At 39.0% G+C, this 20,431-nt stretch overlaps 2 protein-coding genes and 3 long non-coding RNA genes across 5 annotated transcripts; 3 read left to right on the forward strand and 2 right to left on the reverse strand.

Moving 5' to 3' along the window:
• Positions 1-3,087: 3,087 nt before the first annotated feature.
• Positions 3,088-4,833, reverse strand: LOC129442309 (uncharacterized). The gene is made up of 3 exons (XR_012369947.1): positions 4,554-4,833; positions 4,104-4,152; positions 3,088-3,260 (listed from the first exon to the last, which is right to left on the reverse strand). It is a non-coding gene; the product is annotated as an uncharacterized lncRNA (long non-coding RNA).
• A 639-nt stretch (positions 4,834-5,472) lies between these two features.
• Positions 5,473-6,714, forward strand: LOC141364271 (histone H3-like). The gene has a single exon (XM_073868449.1). The coding sequence runs from the start codon at positions 6,224-6,226 to the stop codon at positions 6,632-6,634; it is 411 nt and encodes a 136-aa protein (XP_073724550.1). The 5' UTR covers positions 5,473-6,223; the 3' UTR covers positions 6,635-6,714.
• A 1,475-nt stretch (positions 6,715-8,189) lies between these two features.
• LOC141364272 (uncharacterized) lies at positions 8,190-9,301 on the forward strand. Its single transcript, XR_012369949.1, has 2 exons — positions 8,190-8,658; positions 8,990-9,301. It is a non-coding gene; the product is annotated as an uncharacterized lncRNA (long non-coding RNA).
• Positions 9,302-9,333: 32 nt separating this feature from the next.
• Positions 9,334-11,832, reverse strand: LOC129420353 (uncharacterized). Its single transcript, XR_012369948.1, has 4 exons — positions 11,494-11,832; positions 11,302-11,370; positions 11,094-11,206; positions 9,334-10,294 (listed from the first exon to the last, which is right to left on the reverse strand). It is a non-coding gene; the product is annotated as an uncharacterized lncRNA (long non-coding RNA).
• An 845-nt stretch (positions 11,833-12,677) lies between these two features.
• On the forward strand, positions 12,678-13,524 carry LOC141364162 (histone H2B-like). Its single transcript, XM_073868264.1, has one exon. The coding sequence runs from the start codon at positions 12,888-12,890 to the stop codon at positions 13,260-13,262; it is 375 nt and encodes a 124-aa protein (XP_073724365.1). The 5' UTR covers positions 12,678-12,887; the 3' UTR covers positions 13,263-13,524.
• Positions 13,525-20,431: the final 6,907 nt, after the last annotated feature.

Consider the following 20,431-nt stretch of genomic DNA (forward strand, 5'->3'; position numbering starts at 1 on the left):
TGGCGACCATTATCACTAATAATGTTTGTATCTGAACAAAATCTGGCTATATGCCCTATTCCTTGACATCTAAAGCAAATAGGTCTTCCATTTGCATCATACCTGGGTTCCTGTCTTAACCTACGTCCCCGTCTCCCCTCAAGATTTTGCAATCGGGATACCTGTTGTACAAGCCCCTCTAATTTCTCCTCCTGTTTCCTCATGGCATGCCTAAGCTCAAGAAGAAGAGGATCAGGGTTAACAGGGGTACTTGTTGTAGTTGCAATGCCAGCACATTCAACTATTGCACTTTCTGGGGCTAAGCCACAGGAAACTCTATCAGGTACATTATCTTCTTCCCAAAACAGCATAGCTTCTCTATGCAAAACAGAAAACTTAATATTTGGATCTTGTCTAATCAATCGTTTTAATTCTCTACGGAGTGAAGAGTCCCTTACGTTTTCTGCAAACTGATTTCTTATTGTCTGTTACCCACATAATTCCACTCCTCCATTACAACGATTTATATCCCCTGCCAAAGAGAGCAATGAATGAGAAAATTCCCGCAGCCCCTCACCTGCCTTTTGTTTTCGATCAAAGAAACGCTTTTGAGATGCAGTCAATGAATAAGGATGGCCATAAGCCTCCTTTAAAGCTTCTAGAATCAATGCAGGGCTCCTACGTATTTCTGCTGAACTATATCTTATCTCTTGTTTTGCTCCCCCCTCCAAATGATCATACAGAAATGCTGCCTGCTCTCTTTCTTTGTATTGTCTATAGGTCATAAAATTTTGCACTTCATCAACCCAGTCATAATAAGAAACAGTACCTGGATCACCAGAAAACAGTAACATCTTTTTGTCTTTGGGCATATAAATCACTTCAACAGATGTTGTAATTTTACTTGAGGCAGCAGTGGAGGCAGCAGAATCAGGCATATCTGCATCTGAAGGGGAATGTGAAGTCTCCAAAGGATCTGATGTTGCTGCTTGTTGTAACTGAGCAGTCAATGCTTCGTTCCGTTGTCGAAGTTCATCCATTGCAGCTTTTTCCTTAGCCAACCTGTCCCGCAATGCTACAAGTTCTTGCTCCATTGTATTAATGTCAGTCACGCTATAACAGCTTTTATGTCCCCCGCTGTTCTACTGAAATTCCAGTTCTTCAGCCCACGTCACTGTTTTGAATGCTTAACCAACCCTACCACATCACTCGCTACCAATCAGAAAAAAAAGAAAAAAAAAATCCTGTTCGTTGACGCCAAAACTGTAAAGCCTACATAGAATAAACAAACAAACTCCTCAGTCCCATAATCATCTTTTTCATAGTTATTTATTCACAATCCAACCATAATAAAATAACACATAAATAGGCTTCTTTGGTAGCAAGTGCATGTGGGTATATTAAAATGGGCAAACACTTTTAAGTACCTCACAAGTGGATTTAGAAACACATTGGGTTTATATATAATTATATCTAAAGCCTCAAAACAGTGACATAGGCCAGCTCCTAAAACAGAGCCAGAAATCACCATTAATCTTACACCCAACATTTAACAATAAAACACATCATCCATAAATACATGCATTACCCAAATATCAAATACACTACAATACATTTAAATACATGCATTACTTAAATACCGAATACAATACAATACAATACAATACATTTAAATACATCAAAGCACAAAAACATTTACAAAACACCGTAACAATGCACTATAGCTACACATCACATACCTGGCAGCAGCTACAACAAATCTCATCGCACAGGTACAACCCTTCATCATTGCCTGCATGACATATCCAAATATACGCAATTACACCACATGTCATGCATTTTAAAAAACATTACCTTACATATTAAAATTCACTATACCTTAAATAAGGAAGAACAGCCACCAAACGGCGTTGTCTACTCGGCGTTGTTTACTCGCGTGCACGCCGCCATTACAACTCCATTCATAAAACACTCCATGCTTACTACCGTAATCCCCCTATATAATTGGACTACCGTAAATACATATGGGAGTACCCTTATTTACCGTAAATGCATTACAGCGGTCACGACCATTACATAACGTTTAAACTAAGCGACACTTTACTTTTGTGTTCTTTATCTACTTCCGATTACAGAATTTTGCAACTGAAATGACAATATAGCTCTTAAGTTAGTGCTCATAGTAATGCTACGTGTATACACGTTATCTTGCTTATAGATGCATTAAATCATAGTTTAACTTTCTTTGTTACATAAGATTTACATGTTTTAGTTTGTTACACACTCATGTAAAAGGAAGAACAGAACAAGATTAGCATATTACAAACTTCATTACGTGTTTTGAACCAAAAGGAGTGCATTAATTTGTTCTGCTCGAATTTAGAATAAAAAACTTTATAGTATATAATATAAAATTTAAAAGAAATAGTATTGTGTACAAAATTGAGCGGGAAAGTAAAACAACCCTGGTGAAAAAATAGTATGCTAAATATATTTAATTTTGATATACTTAAGTATACTTGCAGTCACACTAATGACCAGTATACTTAAAGTGTGCTATTGATTAGTTTATTTAAAGAGTGCTATTTTGGAACAATTAATTTTGTACTTAATATATTTTAGTTGTATATTAATTGTAACAAAGTACAACTTTAAGTGTATTTAGTGTACTTTTGTGTGCTAAAGTGGAACAACTTTAAGTGTATTTAGTACAATTTAAGTACATGACTGTTTTTGTGCTGAATTCATGCTTCATAAGTGGATTTAGAGTGTGTTTTATTTATGTTAGGAGTACATTACAAATGTATTATGAGTGTCTTGCAAACATACAATCAGTATACCTTAAATAGACGGTTTGCATACATTCTATATATTTTTGGCCAATCAAAAATTCTAAAAACTGCCCTGGTGAAAAATGAATATGCCAAGTACATTACATTTTGTATACTTTTACATACCTGCAGCTAGATTAGTAATGAGTATACTTTAAGTGCGTTAATAATTAGTTAACTTAAAGAGTGCTATTTTGGGAATAGATTACTTGCTGGTAACATAACCAAAATAATTTTTTCCAAATAAATAAAAGCTGATTAAAACAGTCAAAAACAATTCATTTTAAATATATTTAAAATATAGTTTTATTCACAGCATTCAAAGTGTACAGTATTTGCCTAAAAATTGAACAATTACTCATTGAAGAATGTCAAGATGATTAAGTTTACAACGTCTTTATCTCCCAAATTAACTTTAGTCTGGCAGGTTTTGGTTCAGCCTTAGGAAATCTGAAAAAGATAGACAATAAGCTCAATTAAAAAGTGTTTAATATTAAAACATTACATTTATTTAAGACTTACTGTATTAAATCTATAGTTTACTGGCAGAGATTGTATAGCAGATATATTTTTACCTAAACTAGAGCTTGACTAAAATGTCATCATATATATTAAGGGGCGGTTTCCCAGACAGGAATTAGACTAGTCCTAGACTAAAATAAATGTAAGGGCTGTCTAAACTGAAAACAACTTGCTCTGACATATCTTAAAATACATCAGTGCCCTTTGTTTTACATCGTAATGCACATAAGTAATGTTTTTAGTAAGGCATGTTTGTTAAAACTATCCTAATTAAATTAAGGTCTAGTCCTGGATAAAGCTAATCCCTGTCCGGGAAACCACCCCTAAGAGTTTTCATTATAATGACTTGCCTATATGGACTGCAAAATCCTCCATACATAAAATCCTAAAGAAAGATTTTATTGTATTAAATTTAAATGTAAAACTTATTGTCAGAAAGAAAATGCAACAAGCAGACAATTGGGTGGTTTCCTGTAAAGGGATTAGCTTAAAACAGGACTAGGCCTTAGTTTAATTAAGAAATATAACTAGTTTCAAAAAACATGCCTTAATAAAAACATTTTGAGGCAAAACAAAGGACACTGGTGTATTTTAAGATATGTCAGTGCAAGTTGTTTTCAGTTTGGACAGCTCTTACATTTATTTTAGTCTAGGACTAGTCTAATCCCTGTCCGGGAAACAGCCTCAATATGTATATAACATTATCTAAACTGAAGCTTGATTTACTATTACGAATGAATTATTATATCTTAAGAGTTTAAAATGACTTACCATTAGCTGCAAAGTCATCCCTACAAATGTCTTTGAAAAACTTTAGCTTCTGAGGAAAGAATGCAGCATCATTAATACTAAATACAGTTAAGTTAGGTAAAAGCCTTACAACCTCTTAACAGTCAATAAATGGTTAACTTTCACGCTACATTAAAAAAACAGATTTTCTGACGCTACCTTTATTCATTAACATATACATACACACCAATACATATATTTAACAAAACAATCGGGTGTACTAATTCGATTTAACAGGCTAACAGTGCTATCTTTCAAACCTTTAACATTAGCTATAAGCTAAGCTAAGCTACACAGCAGCTTATCACTAATAGCGAGTTAGACACCGCGTTATTGACAACATTTCGCATTCGAAATATGATAGTCTACTGCTAAAATTCAGAATGGTCAAACGATAATCAAATATATTAATTTTAAGATATTTTAACGTACCTTGGGACTGAATCTGTCTGTCTTGAACGACTGGTAAAAATCAAAATACTTGCGTCGTGACGTCATCACACACGTCAGATGCATTATTCAAATCTCAGAATTCACTTTTCTCTGAAATGCATTTACGAAAACTGTTTAAGGTAATTAATGTGTACAGCTAAAAGCGGTATGCAATTGACTCAAAAACTACAAAAAAACAAACACTCATATTCCCCTTACGAAAATGAATGTTTTTTTTTTGTGGTAAAAGTTTAGTAAGCATGTTTTTTTGTGTATTGATTATTATTAGCAAAACCATGGTTTTACTACAGAAACCATGGTTATTTTGTGGTAAAACACAGTTAATTGGATTATCCAATGCTTGACTATAGTGAAGTTACCTTATTATGTTAATAGTATATTACAAATGTATACATCTACAATATAAAATGTAACTGAACATACTGCTCTCTCGTAATTTTAAGCCCACGTTATTTCTCCATAAAATAATATACATTTGTACACCCCATATACTTTCAAAATGTACTTAAAATATACTGTTTCTAAAGAATACTAAATAATGTATTTTAGAAATATACTGTCAGTGCATTATTATAATGATAACTTTAAGCATACCGATAAAGTATACCTAAAATACATTTTAAAATAAGTTTAAATTTAGTATACTTTAAAAATTGCACAAAACTTTAACTTTAAGTATATTTTTCTAAAGTATACTTTTAGAAAATATACTAAAGTATAATTATTTTGAAGTATGTTAAAAGTTTAATTGTAAAAAATACGCGCAAATATGTTGTAAGCATACTTTAAATATGTTTAAAGAAAGTACATTCCTTTGTAAGTATATTTGTAATGTACTATTGCAAAGTTAAATATACTTGAAATACAATAAAGTATATTTGTTTTTCACCAGGGTTGGTATGTATGTGCTGAATGGGGCATAACAATACTATGCCTTAACTGATGAAAGCAAATCTTACACTCAAGTTAATGAACCTCGTCTTCCTACAAACATACTTTCAAGACTTGTTTTTTTTTTTAGAGTATGTTCTACTGTGCCCTTTATCGTGATGTTTGCAATGTTGTATTATTTGTAACGTTTCTATGAAACAGGATTATTGAAGTATTCAATTTGAATTGAAGTTTTTTCTCCAAGTTTGTGTATTCACCATTAAGTGCAGCCAACTATTTCAATCTGAATCGTTATAAATAAAAAAAAAGATGTTTATTAATGGTATGTACATCAAAATCGGGTTTCTCAACAAAAAAAAAAAAATACACACATTACATGGTGATAAACGACGTCTGTGATCACATCGCGATTATATTATTTGTGTGTGAGGGGCGCTTTCATACTGGTGATGTCTTTTGCTTTTTATGTAACGTTTTTTTTTTTTTATCAGAACACTCCAAATAATTACAAACGACTTTAAACATAAATATAACTGCTTAAATGTGGCATTAAACTAAACAAAGGATATTGAGCGGGAACAAACCGCTGATGTTCGTTTGAAAAGAGCCAATGGCCTTTAGAGGTCACACATTAGCCAATCATAGTGTCAGTGTACTGTCTCCGCCCTCTGAGCTCGTGGTCTTCTAGTCTTTAAAAGCAGCTTGCTGAGTGTAGTTCTGTATTCACTTTTCTACGAAGAAGAGGTTTGACTTCAGTCATGGCAAGAACAAAGCAGACTGCTCGTAAATCCACCGGAGGTAAAGCGCCCAGGAAGCAGCTCGCTACTAAAGCTGCCCGTAAGAGCGCCCCAGCCACCGGGGGTGTGAAGAAGCCTCATCGTTACAGGCCCGGTACCGTTGCTCTTAGAGAAATCCGCCGTTATCAGAAATCCACTGAGCTGTTGATCCGTAAGCTGCCTTTCCAGCGTCTGGTGAGAGAAATCGCCCAGGATTTCAAGACTGATTTGCGCTTCCAGAGCTCCGCCGTCATGGCTCTGCAGGAGTCCAGCGAAGCTTATTTGGTCGGTCTGTTTGAGGACACCAACCTGTGCGCCATCCACGCCAAGAGGGTCACCATCATGCCCAAAGACATCCAGCTGGCCCGCCGCATTCGTGGTGAACGCGCCTAAATACAACCTCATCCACAACACAAAGGCTCTTTTAAGAGCCACCACAATTCCACCGAACGAGAGAATTTCTTTATTAGCGGTTATAGTCTAAAACGTCTAACCTCTTATTAAAACTAGATTAAAAAAATAACTCCAAACAGGCATTAAGAATAAGTAAATAGAATCATAAGTATATTAAGAGTTTATTTCTGATTGTAGGCACTGTTTAAAGGAGACGTAAAAATTACAATCTGCTGACCATTTAACAACTAACATGGGCGTTCGTGACGTGTAAGGACAGCAAGAAAATAAGACGCGTTTATCTAATCTCTTGCCCAGAGTTATTACAAATTCATGTTTTTAGTACGCTATAAAAGCGTGGTTAAATAATCGTTTTGAGAAAATTGCAACAATGAACACGGTACCATAGTAAAGTGCTCATAATGGAAAAAACATGTATATTACTTGGATTATTATTCTGTTTACATTTGCTATAAAACAAAACAACACATTTACTGTAAACAAGCACGACTGCAAGTTGTGTTGTGCATGTGCAAAAATTATAATTATGTTTTTTGAAATGTGATGTCTATAGAGACAGAGCGCAGCGCGTCATAACCTGAAAACCACGCCCACCGGGGGGAAAGCAAACCAACCGTCTCCATTGACATTGTATTGCGAGAAGCCGCCTCCTTGTCATTTCTGGCTTATAACAAAAAACTGAATAATGCCTAAAAGCTGCTGTGTGACAATATGTACAGCTAACAAGCCAAAGAACCCAGAAATAAGTTTTTATAAGCTGTCGAGCCGTAAAACCCAGCTTTTAAGGAGAATAAAGTGGATCGCCGACTACGTTTCCCCCTATTGGACGCAGTTTTACTAATAGGAGTACTATGAAAAGTTGCCTGTTTCCATTTCTGTGTCTTTAAACGCTCGTTTTTTTTGAAGTTGAAAGCTTATAAAAACGTATTTGTTTTTTGGGTTGTTAGATGTAGACCTTGTCACACAGCAGCTTTTAGGTATTAATCTGTTTTTAAGTTTAATCTGTAAATAAGTTTTTATAAGCTGTAGACCCCAAAAAACGAGCGTTTAAAGACACGGAAATGGATACAGGCAACTTTTCATAGTAATACTAGAACTGCGTTCAATAGGGGGAAACGTAGTCGGCGATCCACTTTATTCTCCTTAAAGACTGGGTTTTACGGCTCGACAGCTTATAAAAACTTATTTCTGGGTTCTTTGGCTCGTTAGCTTTACATATTGTCACACAGCAGCTTTTAAGCATTATTCAGTTTTTTGTTATAAGCCAGAAATGACAAGGAGGCGGCTTCTCGCAATACAAAGTCAATGGAGACAGTTGGATCGCTTTCCCCCCCGGTGGGCGTGGTTTTCAAATTTGCATAACTGCGCTCTGTCTCTATGTGACAATAAATAATCAACAAAATATAAACCGGAGGTGGGTCAAACTAGGAGCACATTGCTGGCTCCGCCTTCATTTCTGTGTTTCCCTCAGGTCCTGTAGGCAATGGTAAAGCTCCGTTTCACGGCACTCCATTATGCATTTTTGCTACGAGAAGAGAAATCATGTCAGGAAGAGGCAAAGGTGGGAAAGGACTCGGCAAAGGAGGCGCTAAAGTTAAGTTCACACTACATGATTTTAAGCCAGATTTAAGCCCGATTTGCAAGTCGTTCGCTCGCCGACAGGTCGGGGTGTGATCGGGTGCAAATCGCGGGGGATTAGCGGGCGATCGACGTTCGCGAATCTGTTGGTATGAAAGAGCCAACAACGCATCAAAGACGCTCGCAGACGCGTCGCCGACACCAGAAAAATATCTAGCATGCTAGATATCTGGAGCTGTCGCGCGACTCAACCTCCTGTGATGTCACGAGCTACAGCCAATCCGACCAGGGGTTGAGGTCACACGGAAAGATGAGTAGCATGTCACAGTTATGAATGCCTGTATGACGTTACACATATATGTACAACAACTGCGCTGAGAAAAAGAAACGGTGGAGAGAAATAGCAAACGCTGTAAAACAGCCAGGTGAGCAAATGTTATTATTACATTATCTAAATGTTATAGGGTCAACTGTAAATTGATTGGTCATATTTCCATATACATGGATATTATTGTAATCCTATTTTTGGGATATGTCTGTAAAACATTATAAAGTGTATAATTATTTTTACTGTAATTCTGTTTATTGTTATATATTGTGTATTAGAGGATATTCAGCTACATTACAATCTGCTTTTGTACCAGTCGAAAGAGCTTAAACCAAGGAATAAATTCTCATATTTAGTTTGAATAAACAAATAAAATAAATGAAAGTGTGAATGTAAATGAAAAAAATGCATTTCTTTATTGATTTTAGACTTTACTTTTGCACACGTGGACTCACAAACAACTACATCAACTTCATTTGGGAACCATGGCTTTGGAATTGAAGGATACTGAAGACCCAGTTCTTTCATCACATCTCAAAAGAAGCATAATGGTGATGATATTCGATTGCCCAGGAGACTGACAAAAGTGGATCAATGTTGTCACCTGAACAACCTACCTTATGCATATATCATACATGACATGTGCGGTCCCGATGTGTTTTTGTTTACAAACTATTGACTTTACTATGTATTACATTTATCAATAAGGTGATTAAACTTGTTAAAGGGTTTAGATTGAATTTCCCAGTGCTGTTTCATGAAATAAATGGTCTATCGAAAGTAATACATTTAATGCTACAAAGTATAAAAGTATTAAACACATTGAGTCATATTTTACAAAAACAGGCAATATGAATAGTGCTTTAGTGCAATGTAGTACATTAGAATGTATATTATGTGAACAGACAAAATATACATTGTTAGAACACATGCAGTGCGCCACATTAACACAATTAAACATTACAAAACTCCCTGTGTAGAGCTCCTTTAAGGGCTGGGTGATATATAAATATCATAATATAATTGTGTGTGATTGGCTGTTAGATTAATCCACATTGAGTAAAAATGCCCAAAGCTTATCATCACAATCGCCATACATTTTATCATGATCAGATATGTTGATGTTTAATCGCCCTAGTATAGAAACATTGTTAATGTTCTGTGAATAATGAGTGTGGATCAAGAAATAAAGTTTGTATAAGGCACTTAATTGCAACATGCAGATTGCCTTTATTACATTCCTGCACCTTTTGATTTGTATGCAATTAAAATGTATTCAATAATAACACAACAATAAACAGAATACTTAAAACAGTGAATAAGTGAACCACGTGTGCGTTCTTTACAAATACAGGACTTTAGAACACACAAGAAAACGAATGTCCTAAACTGACAATAACTGGCTTTAATCTGCTGTTTGCAGGGATAACTCTACATCAGTTCCTTTTAAAATGTGATGAACTTGCCAATAAACACTACCCGCTGGTGAGGCAAAGTAGTCCCGCATCAGATTGCGTTGCACTTTTGCTATTGCCATACAATTGCGATGTGAGGTGTATTTCATCGGTTGCAAAGCACACATCCCGTGAATCTTCCACTGCCCATCATCCATGTTGTGGTCAGCAGTCTGCTACAGCTGGAGTGGTAGCAAGTACCCCAAAGCAATGTGGAAACTGCCACTTCCTTTCGAAGTCCATGGCTATTGTATGCCACTCTCCTTCCGTTGATGGTGTCTAAAACAATAGGACACACCAATTGTCACCAAAATGTCACTGATTAAATTATTATATATTCAAGACTACAGAAAAAAATGGATTTATTTGCATAGTTATATGCAGAACAAAGTTGGATAGCCATGCTTTTGTGAGTCAAACACCTTGGGTCTCATTTATAAAACTGTGCGTAGGATCCTTACTAAAAGTCTACGTATGCACAAAAGCCAAAAAGGCATATGCCAAAAATTATTAAGACAGACAAAGCAATGTTCCCTTTCTGAAAGTGTGCGTACACGAATGATCTTCAGATCCCACCATGCAAGCCCATTCTCCCATTAATTTTTTTTTTATAGATCACAACCTTTACGTGGGAACTGGCGTACGCATGTTTCCAGACCTGTTTTGTGTGTACGCATGCTTTATAAATGAGACCCCCTCTTACTTAATCCATATAAATAAGTATAACGATAAACTAAACAACATGTAGAATAACAAATTACAATATTAGGTTTAAAAGTAATTTTATATTTATTGTTGTGTTAGTTCCACAATTCATGTTTCTACACAAAATACTTTAATATACACATAGTGTAAGCTCAGATAAAAATATGAAATTAATGTATACAGGTATGTATAGACATAAAAATAGAATTACTTATGCTTTTCAGAACTATATCCCTGTTTCTAATAATACTTTTTACTAAAATACTTTTATCAAAGACAGTCAACTGCTGATGTCCACAATGTTATGGGTGTTCTTTTTTTAAAATGAAGTAGTAGATTTTATATATATCTTTATATTTTGTAATAACCCTACCTTCAAGAAATCGTCCTTTATAACCTGGTACAGAGCAGAACATCCAAAACTATTTGTGAGATGGTGCTGGTCTCCCATCCTGGACTTGAACCTGATGAACTTGAACGTGTCACCTGTAAGACACAAAAAAGTTCAAAAACATACCCAGACAGAAAAAACGTTATGACAACATTCAGTTCATATTCGTTTGAAATGAAATCACACAAACCTGTTGCATAGAATCGCAGGGTCAAAGACAAACGCTCTCCAAATCATGTTTTGCGAAGCCTGTCCTATTCTATTTGAACGATAATTAAATCAAGAAACACAGCTTTTAAGCACAGTAGACAACACTATTTAAATGTGATCATAGCCAAACATAAGCATGCAGCTATATTTCCTATATAAACAAGCTACTCACCTCACATCTTTAATCCCTGCTGTCCGCGTGTGGTTCTGATCCACCTCTCCACATCACATCTCTATAATTTTTTTCTTTTGCGGCTTTGCATCACGCAAACGGTTTGCAGCACTTATTTCTGTCTGAAGTCTATATATACAAACAAAAGTTTTGCGCGTCTTGTTTCTTCTTCTGTGGGTTTTTACCGGCGCGCGTGTAGTTTTGCGTCATTTCCGGTTTGTTTTATCGCGTGATTTTTCGTGACAGAACGGGGTTTGTAGACAAGATAGAATCGTTGGGTAATAGAGTTGTTCTCAACTCGTGTAGTGCGTTACCTCCTGTTGTGGGGCATTCACGTTGTGTCTTGTGGTGTGAACTGCTCAAAAACGTGAACACTCCTGATTTCACAGAGAGCAAGTCATGCAGTGTGAACCGCACAGTTCGGACCTACGTTTCAAAGTCATGTAGTCTGTACGAGCCTTAAGCGTCATCGCAAGGTTTTGCGTGATAATATTCAGGGAATCACCAAACCCGCCATACGTCGTCTCGCTCGCCGTGGTGGTGTGAAACGTATCTCCGGTCTGATCTATGAGGAGACTCGCGGTGTGTTAAAGGTGTTTTTGGAGAATGTTATTCGTGACGCCGTCACCTACACTGAACACGCCAAGAGAAAGACCGTCACCGCCATGGATGTCGTCTATGCTCTGAAGCGTCAGGGTCGCACTCTGTACGGTTTTGGAGGTTAAACGCTTAAACTCCACACAAACCCAAACGGCTCTTTTAAGAACCGCCCATCTTCTCATATAAAGAGAAATTCATTAATTTATCACATTGTTATGATACTATGTCTGGCTTATTTCAACTTCATTATGGCAGCCACGCTCTACTTTTGTTTGTTTAATGTTTATCAAAATGGTTCCTTAAATAATTGCACATCGCCTTAACATAAGTTAGAAAAGGTTGTGGAAACTTAATTTAAAACGTCCTCTTGGATAAGTTTGCTTTCCAACACGGGTTTATATATCTTTCTTGTTTATAGGTGCTTTAAATTCGTCTAACTTTGTTGCGTAAGCTTTTCATGTAATTATTTGTTACACGCTCATTAATAAGAAGCGGTAGATAAAACTGCAAATAAACTGTATTATATATAAAAATGAGCGGGAAAGTTGAATAACACTCAAACGCATACGGCGTTTCAAACATGAGACGATGGGTGGGACTGCGGTTTTGAAGACATTGATTGGCTCGCTTATTTACAGCTACTCCAATGAAATTCAGTCGTGTTCTGTGTCCAATCACAACACGCAATCAGAAGGCACGTCTACGGTCTCTGAAAATTTGCATGGGCGGTGAATAAATGGTTCCTTAAAAACATACATCTTTATTCATTGTGTTATTGTGATAGAGTAATCATCATGCCTGAGCCAGCAAAACCCGCACCTAAGAAGGGATCCAAGAAGGCCGTTACTAAAGCCGCCGGAAAGGGCGGTAAGAAGCGCAAGAGGTCCAGGAAGGAGAGTTATGCTATCTACGTCTACAAGGTCCTGAAGCAGGTTCATCCTGACACCGGGATTTCTTCTAAGGCCATGGGGATAATGAACTCTTTCGTCAATGATATTTTCGAGCGTATCGCCGGTGAGTCCTCTCGTCTCGCTCACTACAACAAGCGCTCCACCATCACATCGAGAGAGATCCAGACCGCCGTGCGTCTCCTGCTGCCCGGTGAGCTCGCCAAACACGCCGTGTCTGAGGGAACAAAGGCCGTCACAAAGTACACCAGCTCCAAATAAATCTGTTGAAGCTTCCAACAACCCAAAGGCTCTTTTAAGAGCCACCCACTGTGTCGCATAAGGGCTTCCAGTTCTTAATACACTTTCAGTGATAACTGAAAGTTTAATTTGTGAAGGATGCAACTTTGTGACTAAATTCTGGCATCTGTAAAGAAACGAGTGTTTACCACATTTAGTCTAATACAATTAATTTCTATTTGCTATGTAATAACATGCAAATGCCAGTTACAGTGTCTAATTTCCTATTATTTGCATTTATAAGTTTTTTTTTCCGATTGATTGTTTTATTTGAGCATTTTTTTTTATTGTCAGGTTTATTTTGAATGCTGCTGATTGCATCTTTTTTTTACAGGAGGATGGGTTATGGTCAGTAAATGAAAGTAACACTAATTTAAAGGAAAGCACCACCATTTTTTCAATATTTTACTATGTTCTTCCTTTACCTTAGACAAATTATTACATACTTACATCTACTACATTATCTTTTTTGTTAATGCATGCACTTAATCTTTGTACAACGCTTTGTGAATGTGTTCGCATTTAGCCTAGCACCATTCATTCCTTAGAATCCAAACAGGGCTGAGTTTAGAAGCCGTCAAACACTTCCATGTTTTATATTTATATATATATATATATATATATATATATATATATATATATAACTTTGTTCACAGAAAGGAAACTTAAATGGCTGAAAGCGATAGACAAGAACTATTGGAATTGACATGTAGACTTTATAGACACTTTATAGACTAACTGTTAGCATGCAAGTATGAATTCAGAGTCTTTGTTTAACATTTCAATAAAAAAGAATGCAAACAGACCAACAGGGTTACCCGACGCTCATTAAATTGACCTATGACTAAGGTCAATTCACTCACTCAGACAAACAATCAATGGCAGCTGTCACAGTAGGAGACATTTCACATGAGGCAATTGATGAGTTTTGGAGACAGAAAGACTATCTTGTTACCAAAAGGGCCTTAACTATGCATTGGGGGGTTATATTAATAATTTTATTGTTGAGAAGGTTGATGAAAAGCTTCAGCATACGTTTCCAGGACAAGCCGTTTTACCATCTTTACCAAGAGTAAGTTACCTCTTTGTTAGTTTGGTGCTACAGTATTTACATGAATCATTCAGCACAACATTGCTATTACAAATAACATTTGAACATGAAGCTAAGTGACATGATGTACAAACGCAGCTAGAAGCTAATGTTAACGTTTTCTAATGTTAGGCTAACGTTCCGTTAAAGACGTTAAAGATAACTGTAACGTCCATACCGCCACGCCGCCAGAGGGAGCCCTCCCCGGAGTACTGACATGGCGCCGCCCTCTGCTTCTCTGACTGTTTCCTGTTTGTTGCTATTTAAGATTCAAGCTAGCCTAGGGCTAGCGCGAAGTATTGCCAGTTTACCTGCGTACCGAGCGTTATTCTGATTGTGATTTCTGACTGCCTATCGTTGTGACCATTTGTCTGTTTATCTGTTTATCTGCCTTTTGGATTTGCCCCTTTGCTTTGTTTGCCTGGATTGGACTGTCTATCTGTGTTTTGATCTGCCTGCCTGTATACCTGACTACTCTTCTGCCTCACGTTTTGATTTGTTTGCTTGATTGGTTTGTTTTAATTAAACACCGCAAAATGGATCCCAGTATTCCTGAGCATTCCTGACAGAATACTTCGCCTACCATCGATCCAGCGGAAGTAACCAATCTAATGGCTGCTTACAAACAACAAAGCACGCTCCTGCAGGGCTATCAGGAACAGCTTACACGGCTTCAAGCCGTCAACGAACACCTCACTGGCTATATTCAAGCATTACCATCCACCTCTGTGAAACGAATGAGCGTTTCTGAACCTGATAAGTTTGATGGTACAGCGGAACACGTGAGGGGCTTCCTTCGTCAGCTGGATATTTATTTTCAAGATCATGTGAGTGATAAATTATCTGATAATGCGATGTGTTCTAAAGTTTTTTCTTTGTTGACTGGCAAAGCGGTCGAGTGGGCCTCCGCTGTTTGGGACACCGATCCTCGTCTCCGCACATCGTACTCCTATTTTGTACAGCAAATTAAAGACGTGTTTGAATACCCAGCGGGGGGAAGAAGTGCTTCATCGCAGATCATAAATATGTCCCAGAACCATCGTCCTGTCGCAGAGTATGCCATTGAATTTCGCACGCTTGCAGCACAAAGCGGTTGGAATGATAAATCGCTAAAGGATATTTTTCAGAACAGTCTGGACGTGTATCTTCAAGCTGAACTGGCATGTAAAGGTGAGAACCTCTCATTCTCTTAATTTGTGACTTTGTCTGTACACATCGATAACCTGATGAGAAATTTACCTGCTAGAACGAAACTGAAAACTTCCACTAGGCCTGTATATGCCACCAGTAAAGTGTTCCATACCGCTGTAAATAATGACGACATTGTAGAACCAATGCAGATGGGGTTCGCTCCTTTGACCATGGCAGAACGACAACGACGTCGTGAGCACAACTTGTGTTTCTATTGTGGGAAACCTGGACATCGTATCGATAACTGCCCATCTAAGAAACCTCGCAACACCAACACAGTAAACCAATTCTTTAACCTCCCTTCTTGTTATGATATGTGTTCACAACCAGTAACGATCATCCACGATAATATAACCATGTCATTCACAGCATTAATTGACTCTGGCTCTGCACTAAACTTCATTAATGAAGATGTTGTCAATAAATTTCTCATTCCTGTCATCCCATGCCAACCTCCATTAAGCATTTCTGCCGTCAACAATGTACCCATCGGCAAAGGTATTACTCACCAGACTGTTCCCCTCACTCTTCAAGTTGGTCTACTTCATCTTGAAACTATTACCTTGTATGTGATCTCTTCACCCCGTTATGACATCATATTGGGACACCCCTGGCTTGTCGCACACGATCCTAAGATAAACTGGAGAACCGGAGAGATTCTACAATGGTCATCTCGCTGTATGAAAACCTGCATTAACCATATGAAGCACAAACCCTGTCTGTCTACCAATGTTGAAAGCCCTACTGGTAAGAATGTTATGATTCCTGATGTCTACTCTGAATATGCAGAAGTTTTTAGCAAAGTCAAAGCAACCGAATTACCACCACATAGACCTTGGGATTGTGCTATTGAACTTCTACCTAATGCTATGCCTCCCAAATGTAAAGTTTATCCCCTGTCTCAACCTGAAACCCGAGCCATGGAAGATTACATCACTGAAGCGCTACAAAACGGCTTTATTCGGATCTCTACATCCCCTGCTGCAGCTGGCTTCTTTTTCGTAGAGAAGAAGGATGGTGGCTTAAGACCTTGCATCGACTATAGAGGTTTGAACAATATCACTGTTAAATTTCCCTACCCTTTACCTCTTGTACCTTCTGCCCTAGAACAATTGAGGGAAGCAAGGATTTATACCAAACTGGACTTACGTAGTGCCTACAATCTGGTTCGTATCCGTGAAGGTGATGAATGGAAGACTGCATTCCACACCACTAGAGGGCACTATGAATACCTCGTGATGCCGTATGGTCTATCTAACTCTCCCGCCGTCTTCCAGTCATTCATCAATGAAGTGTTCCGGGACCTCCTGAACCAGTATGTTATTGCTTACATTGACGATATCTTGATTTATTCCAATACTATGGAAGACCATGTCTGCCATGTTAAAGAAGTCCTGTCTCGTCTCCTCCAGAACAAGTTATATGTCAAAGCAGAGAAATGTGAGTTTCATGTCATGAAAACTAACTTCCTGGGCTATAATATTAGTTCCCAGGGTGTGGAGATGGACACCACCAAAGTCAAGGCAGTCACCGAATGGCCTCCACCCCGTACTGTTAAGGATTTGCAGCGTTTCCTTGGATTTGCAAACTTCTACCGTCGATTTATCCGCAACTACAGTACTGTAGCAGCTCCCCTGACATCCCTACTGAAAGGTAAACCCAAAAAACTCCTGTGGAACTCACAAGCTGAGCAAGCCTTTCAGAAGCTAAAAACCTGTTTCACCACCGCCCCGATCCTGAAACATCCTGACCCTGAAAAGCAGTTCATCGTGGAGGTCGACGCGTCGGATACTGGAGTAGGAGCTGTTCTGTCGCAACGTCACGGTCCAGAAAATAAGGTATACCCTTGTGCTTACTATTCCAGAAAACTCACCCAGGCAGAGAGAAACTACGATATAGGCAACAAGGAACTTCTTTCGATTAAGGTAGCCCTGGAGGAATGGAGGCATTGGCTTGAGGGTGCGAAGCATCATATTGTCATTCTGACGGATCATAAAAACCTCGAGTACGTGAAGGGAGCTCAGAGATTGAATGCACGCCAGGCAAGATGGTCACTTTTCTTCACCCGTTTCAATTTTTCAATCACCTACAGACCCGGTCACAAGAATGGTAAAGCTGATGCTCTGTCCAGATACCACGAACCCACTCCTGTTGACCGTTCACCTGTCCCTATCATACCACCTTCTCTTATCATTGCTCCTATAGCGTGGGATATCATGCAGGAAATCACCCAAGAACACTTGAATGACCCTGTTCCGCCTGAATGCCCACCTGAGAGAACTTACGTTCCCCTAACACTGCGGCCCCGAATTATGCAATGGGTACACACCTCACTCAGCTCAGGACACCCAGGTATTACCCGCACCACAGCTTTAGTCCAAACATCCTTCTGGTGGCCCACCCTGAATCATGATGTAGCCCAATTTGTGAAATCCTGTAGAGTGTGTGCTCAATCCAAAACTCCTAAAGATTTGCCCTCCGGTCTTCTTAAACCCTTACCCATACCTCAACGCCCCTGGTCCCATCTCAGCATTGACTTCATCACTGATCTGCCACGTTCTAATAATTATACAGCCATCCTAGTCATTATTGATAGATTTTCTAAATCCTGCCGCCTTATACCCCTCAAAGGCTTACCCACTGCCATGGAGACCGCCGAAGCTATGTTTCATCATGTGTTCAGGAACTATGGAATACCCGAAGACATCGTCTCTGACCGTGGGACCCAGTTCACCTCACAGGTTTGGAAAGCATTTTGTAATAATCTGGACATAAATGTAAGCTTAACATCTGGTTATCATCCCCAGTCTAATGGCCAAGTTGAAAGGTTAAATCAAGAGATTGGACGCTACCTGAGGTCCTATTGTACCCGAGAACAACACCGCTGGTCAGAATTCCTTCCCTGGGCCGAGAATGCACAGAACTCATTGAGACACTCCTCCACCAATCTCACCCCCTTCCAGTGCGTACTCGGCTATCAACCCCCCATGTTCCCTTGGTCAGGAGAGCCTTCGGATGTTCCAGCCGTTGACGACTGGATGAGGAGGAGTGGAGAGGTTTGGGAAAGCGCTCATGTTAGACTCCAGAGGGCGATCCGCAACCAAGAATTCCATGCCAACCGTCACAGACGTCCTCATCCCCCGTACCAGCCTGGTCAGAGGGTCTGGCTCTCCACCCGGGATCTGAAACTTCAGCTCCCGTCTAAGAAACTAAGTCCGAGGTACGTAGGACCTTTCGGAATAATAAGACAAATCAATGATGTTACATACCAGTTAGAGCTGCCTGTTAATTATCGTATTTCTCCCTCTTTTCATGTTTCCCTGCTAAAACCTTACCATGCTGAGTACGACCCCAACGCCGAGCCTCCTGAGCCACCTCCCCCTCTCGACGTTGCCGGGGAACCGGCATACGCCGTGAGGGAGTTGTTGGACTCGAGGCGGCGCGGGGGTCGTCTCCAGTATCTGGTCGATTGGGAGGGCTATGGCCCTGAGGAAAGGTCCTGGGTAGCCTCGGACGACATTCTGGATCCCAACCTCATCGAGGAGTTCCATCGAGCCAGACCTGACCGTCCTGCACCACGCCCTAGAGGAAGGCCCCGTAGAGCGCCAGGAGGCGCTCCTAGAGGGGGGGATTCTGTAACGTCCATACCGCCACGCCGCCAGAGGGAGCCCTCCCCGGAGTACTGACATGGCGCCGCCCTCTGCTTCTCTGACTGTTTCCTGTTTGTTGCTATTTAAGATTCAAGCTAGCCTAGGGCTAGCGCGAAGTATTGCCAGTTTACCTGCGTACCGAGCGTTATTCTGATTGTGATTTCTGACTGCCTATCGTTGTGACCATTTGTCTGTTTATCTGTTTATCTGCCTTTTGGATTTGCCCCTTTGCTTTGTTTGCCTGGATTGGACTGTCTATCTGTGTTTTGATCTGCCTGCCTGTATACCTGACTACTCTTCTGCCTCACGTTTTGATTTGTTTGCTTGATTGGTTTGTTTTAAATAAACACCGCAAAATGGATCCCAGTATTCCTGAGCATTCCTTACATGAACATTCAAATACGTTGTTGTTGACTTAGCTTAGAGTAGATGTAGACATCCTTGTTTAATTTATCAGCGTTTAGTTGGTGTTGTGGTCTACCGCATAACTTAATCCAGAGCAGACACTTATCTTGGTTGAGATGTGGCTTGGGAATGGGTAAAAAATACACAACATCTCCCAGCCTCTCGGGATACCTGCATGTACCCCATCACACCGTTTGACCAGTAGGGATATGCATTTGTATACGTTAGGTATATTGATGGTATTTTAATGTGCCACACCTCCTTTCTGTAGCAGGTAGTGCATTTGACCTATCTCTAAGCCCCACCCCTCAAACGCAGATGAGCCAATGTCAGTTGAGTATCAGTTGCACTTGGACCGGAACTCGTACAACTGCGTGTTTCAGCGCCACAGAAAAGCAATGTACTGTAAGATCATAAGCTTACATCGATTTAATTGTGTTTATGCTGCCATAACGGTAAAACTATGTGGCTGGGGTACTTGTAACACTTATCCCAGGTATTTTGGGAGGATGGGCAATAAAATGTATTATAAATGTATTAATATTGTATTCCATTTTCTAAGCCCAAACAAGACAGAGCAAAATGTCACTTAATGTCCAGATCAACAAGGATGTATACATTTGTTCTAAGGCAAGTCAAATGAACAATGGGTGGTAACTAAGGGGGATGGGGATTCTATCGCTATAGATTAATTCTTAAAACTGAATAGTGGCACATAAATGCCTTCAGTTCTCAACTCTTACAAAAAATTAATAATGGCACAGATTAAACACTGTATGTTTAAGTTAATATAAAGCACGCCTTCTCACATTGCC

This window comes from Misgurnus anguillicaudatus, chromosome 6, assembly GCF_027580225.2.
Source record: "Misgurnus anguillicaudatus chromosome 6, ASM2758022v2, whole genome shotgun sequence".
Taxonomy (NCBI): Eukaryota; Metazoa; Chordata; class Actinopteri; order Cypriniformes; family Cobitidae; genus Misgurnus; species Misgurnus anguillicaudatus.

Bases quoted from the DNA above. Each gene is read 5' to 3' on its own strand.
- LOC141364271 (XM_073868449.1), top strand. From the start codon at position 6,224: ATGGCAAGAACAAAGCAGACTGCTCGTAAATCCACCGGAGGTAAAGCG.
- LOC141364162 (XM_073868264.1), top strand. From the start codon at position 12,888: ATGCCTGAGCCAGCAAAACCCGCACCTAAGAAGGGATCCAAGAAGGCC.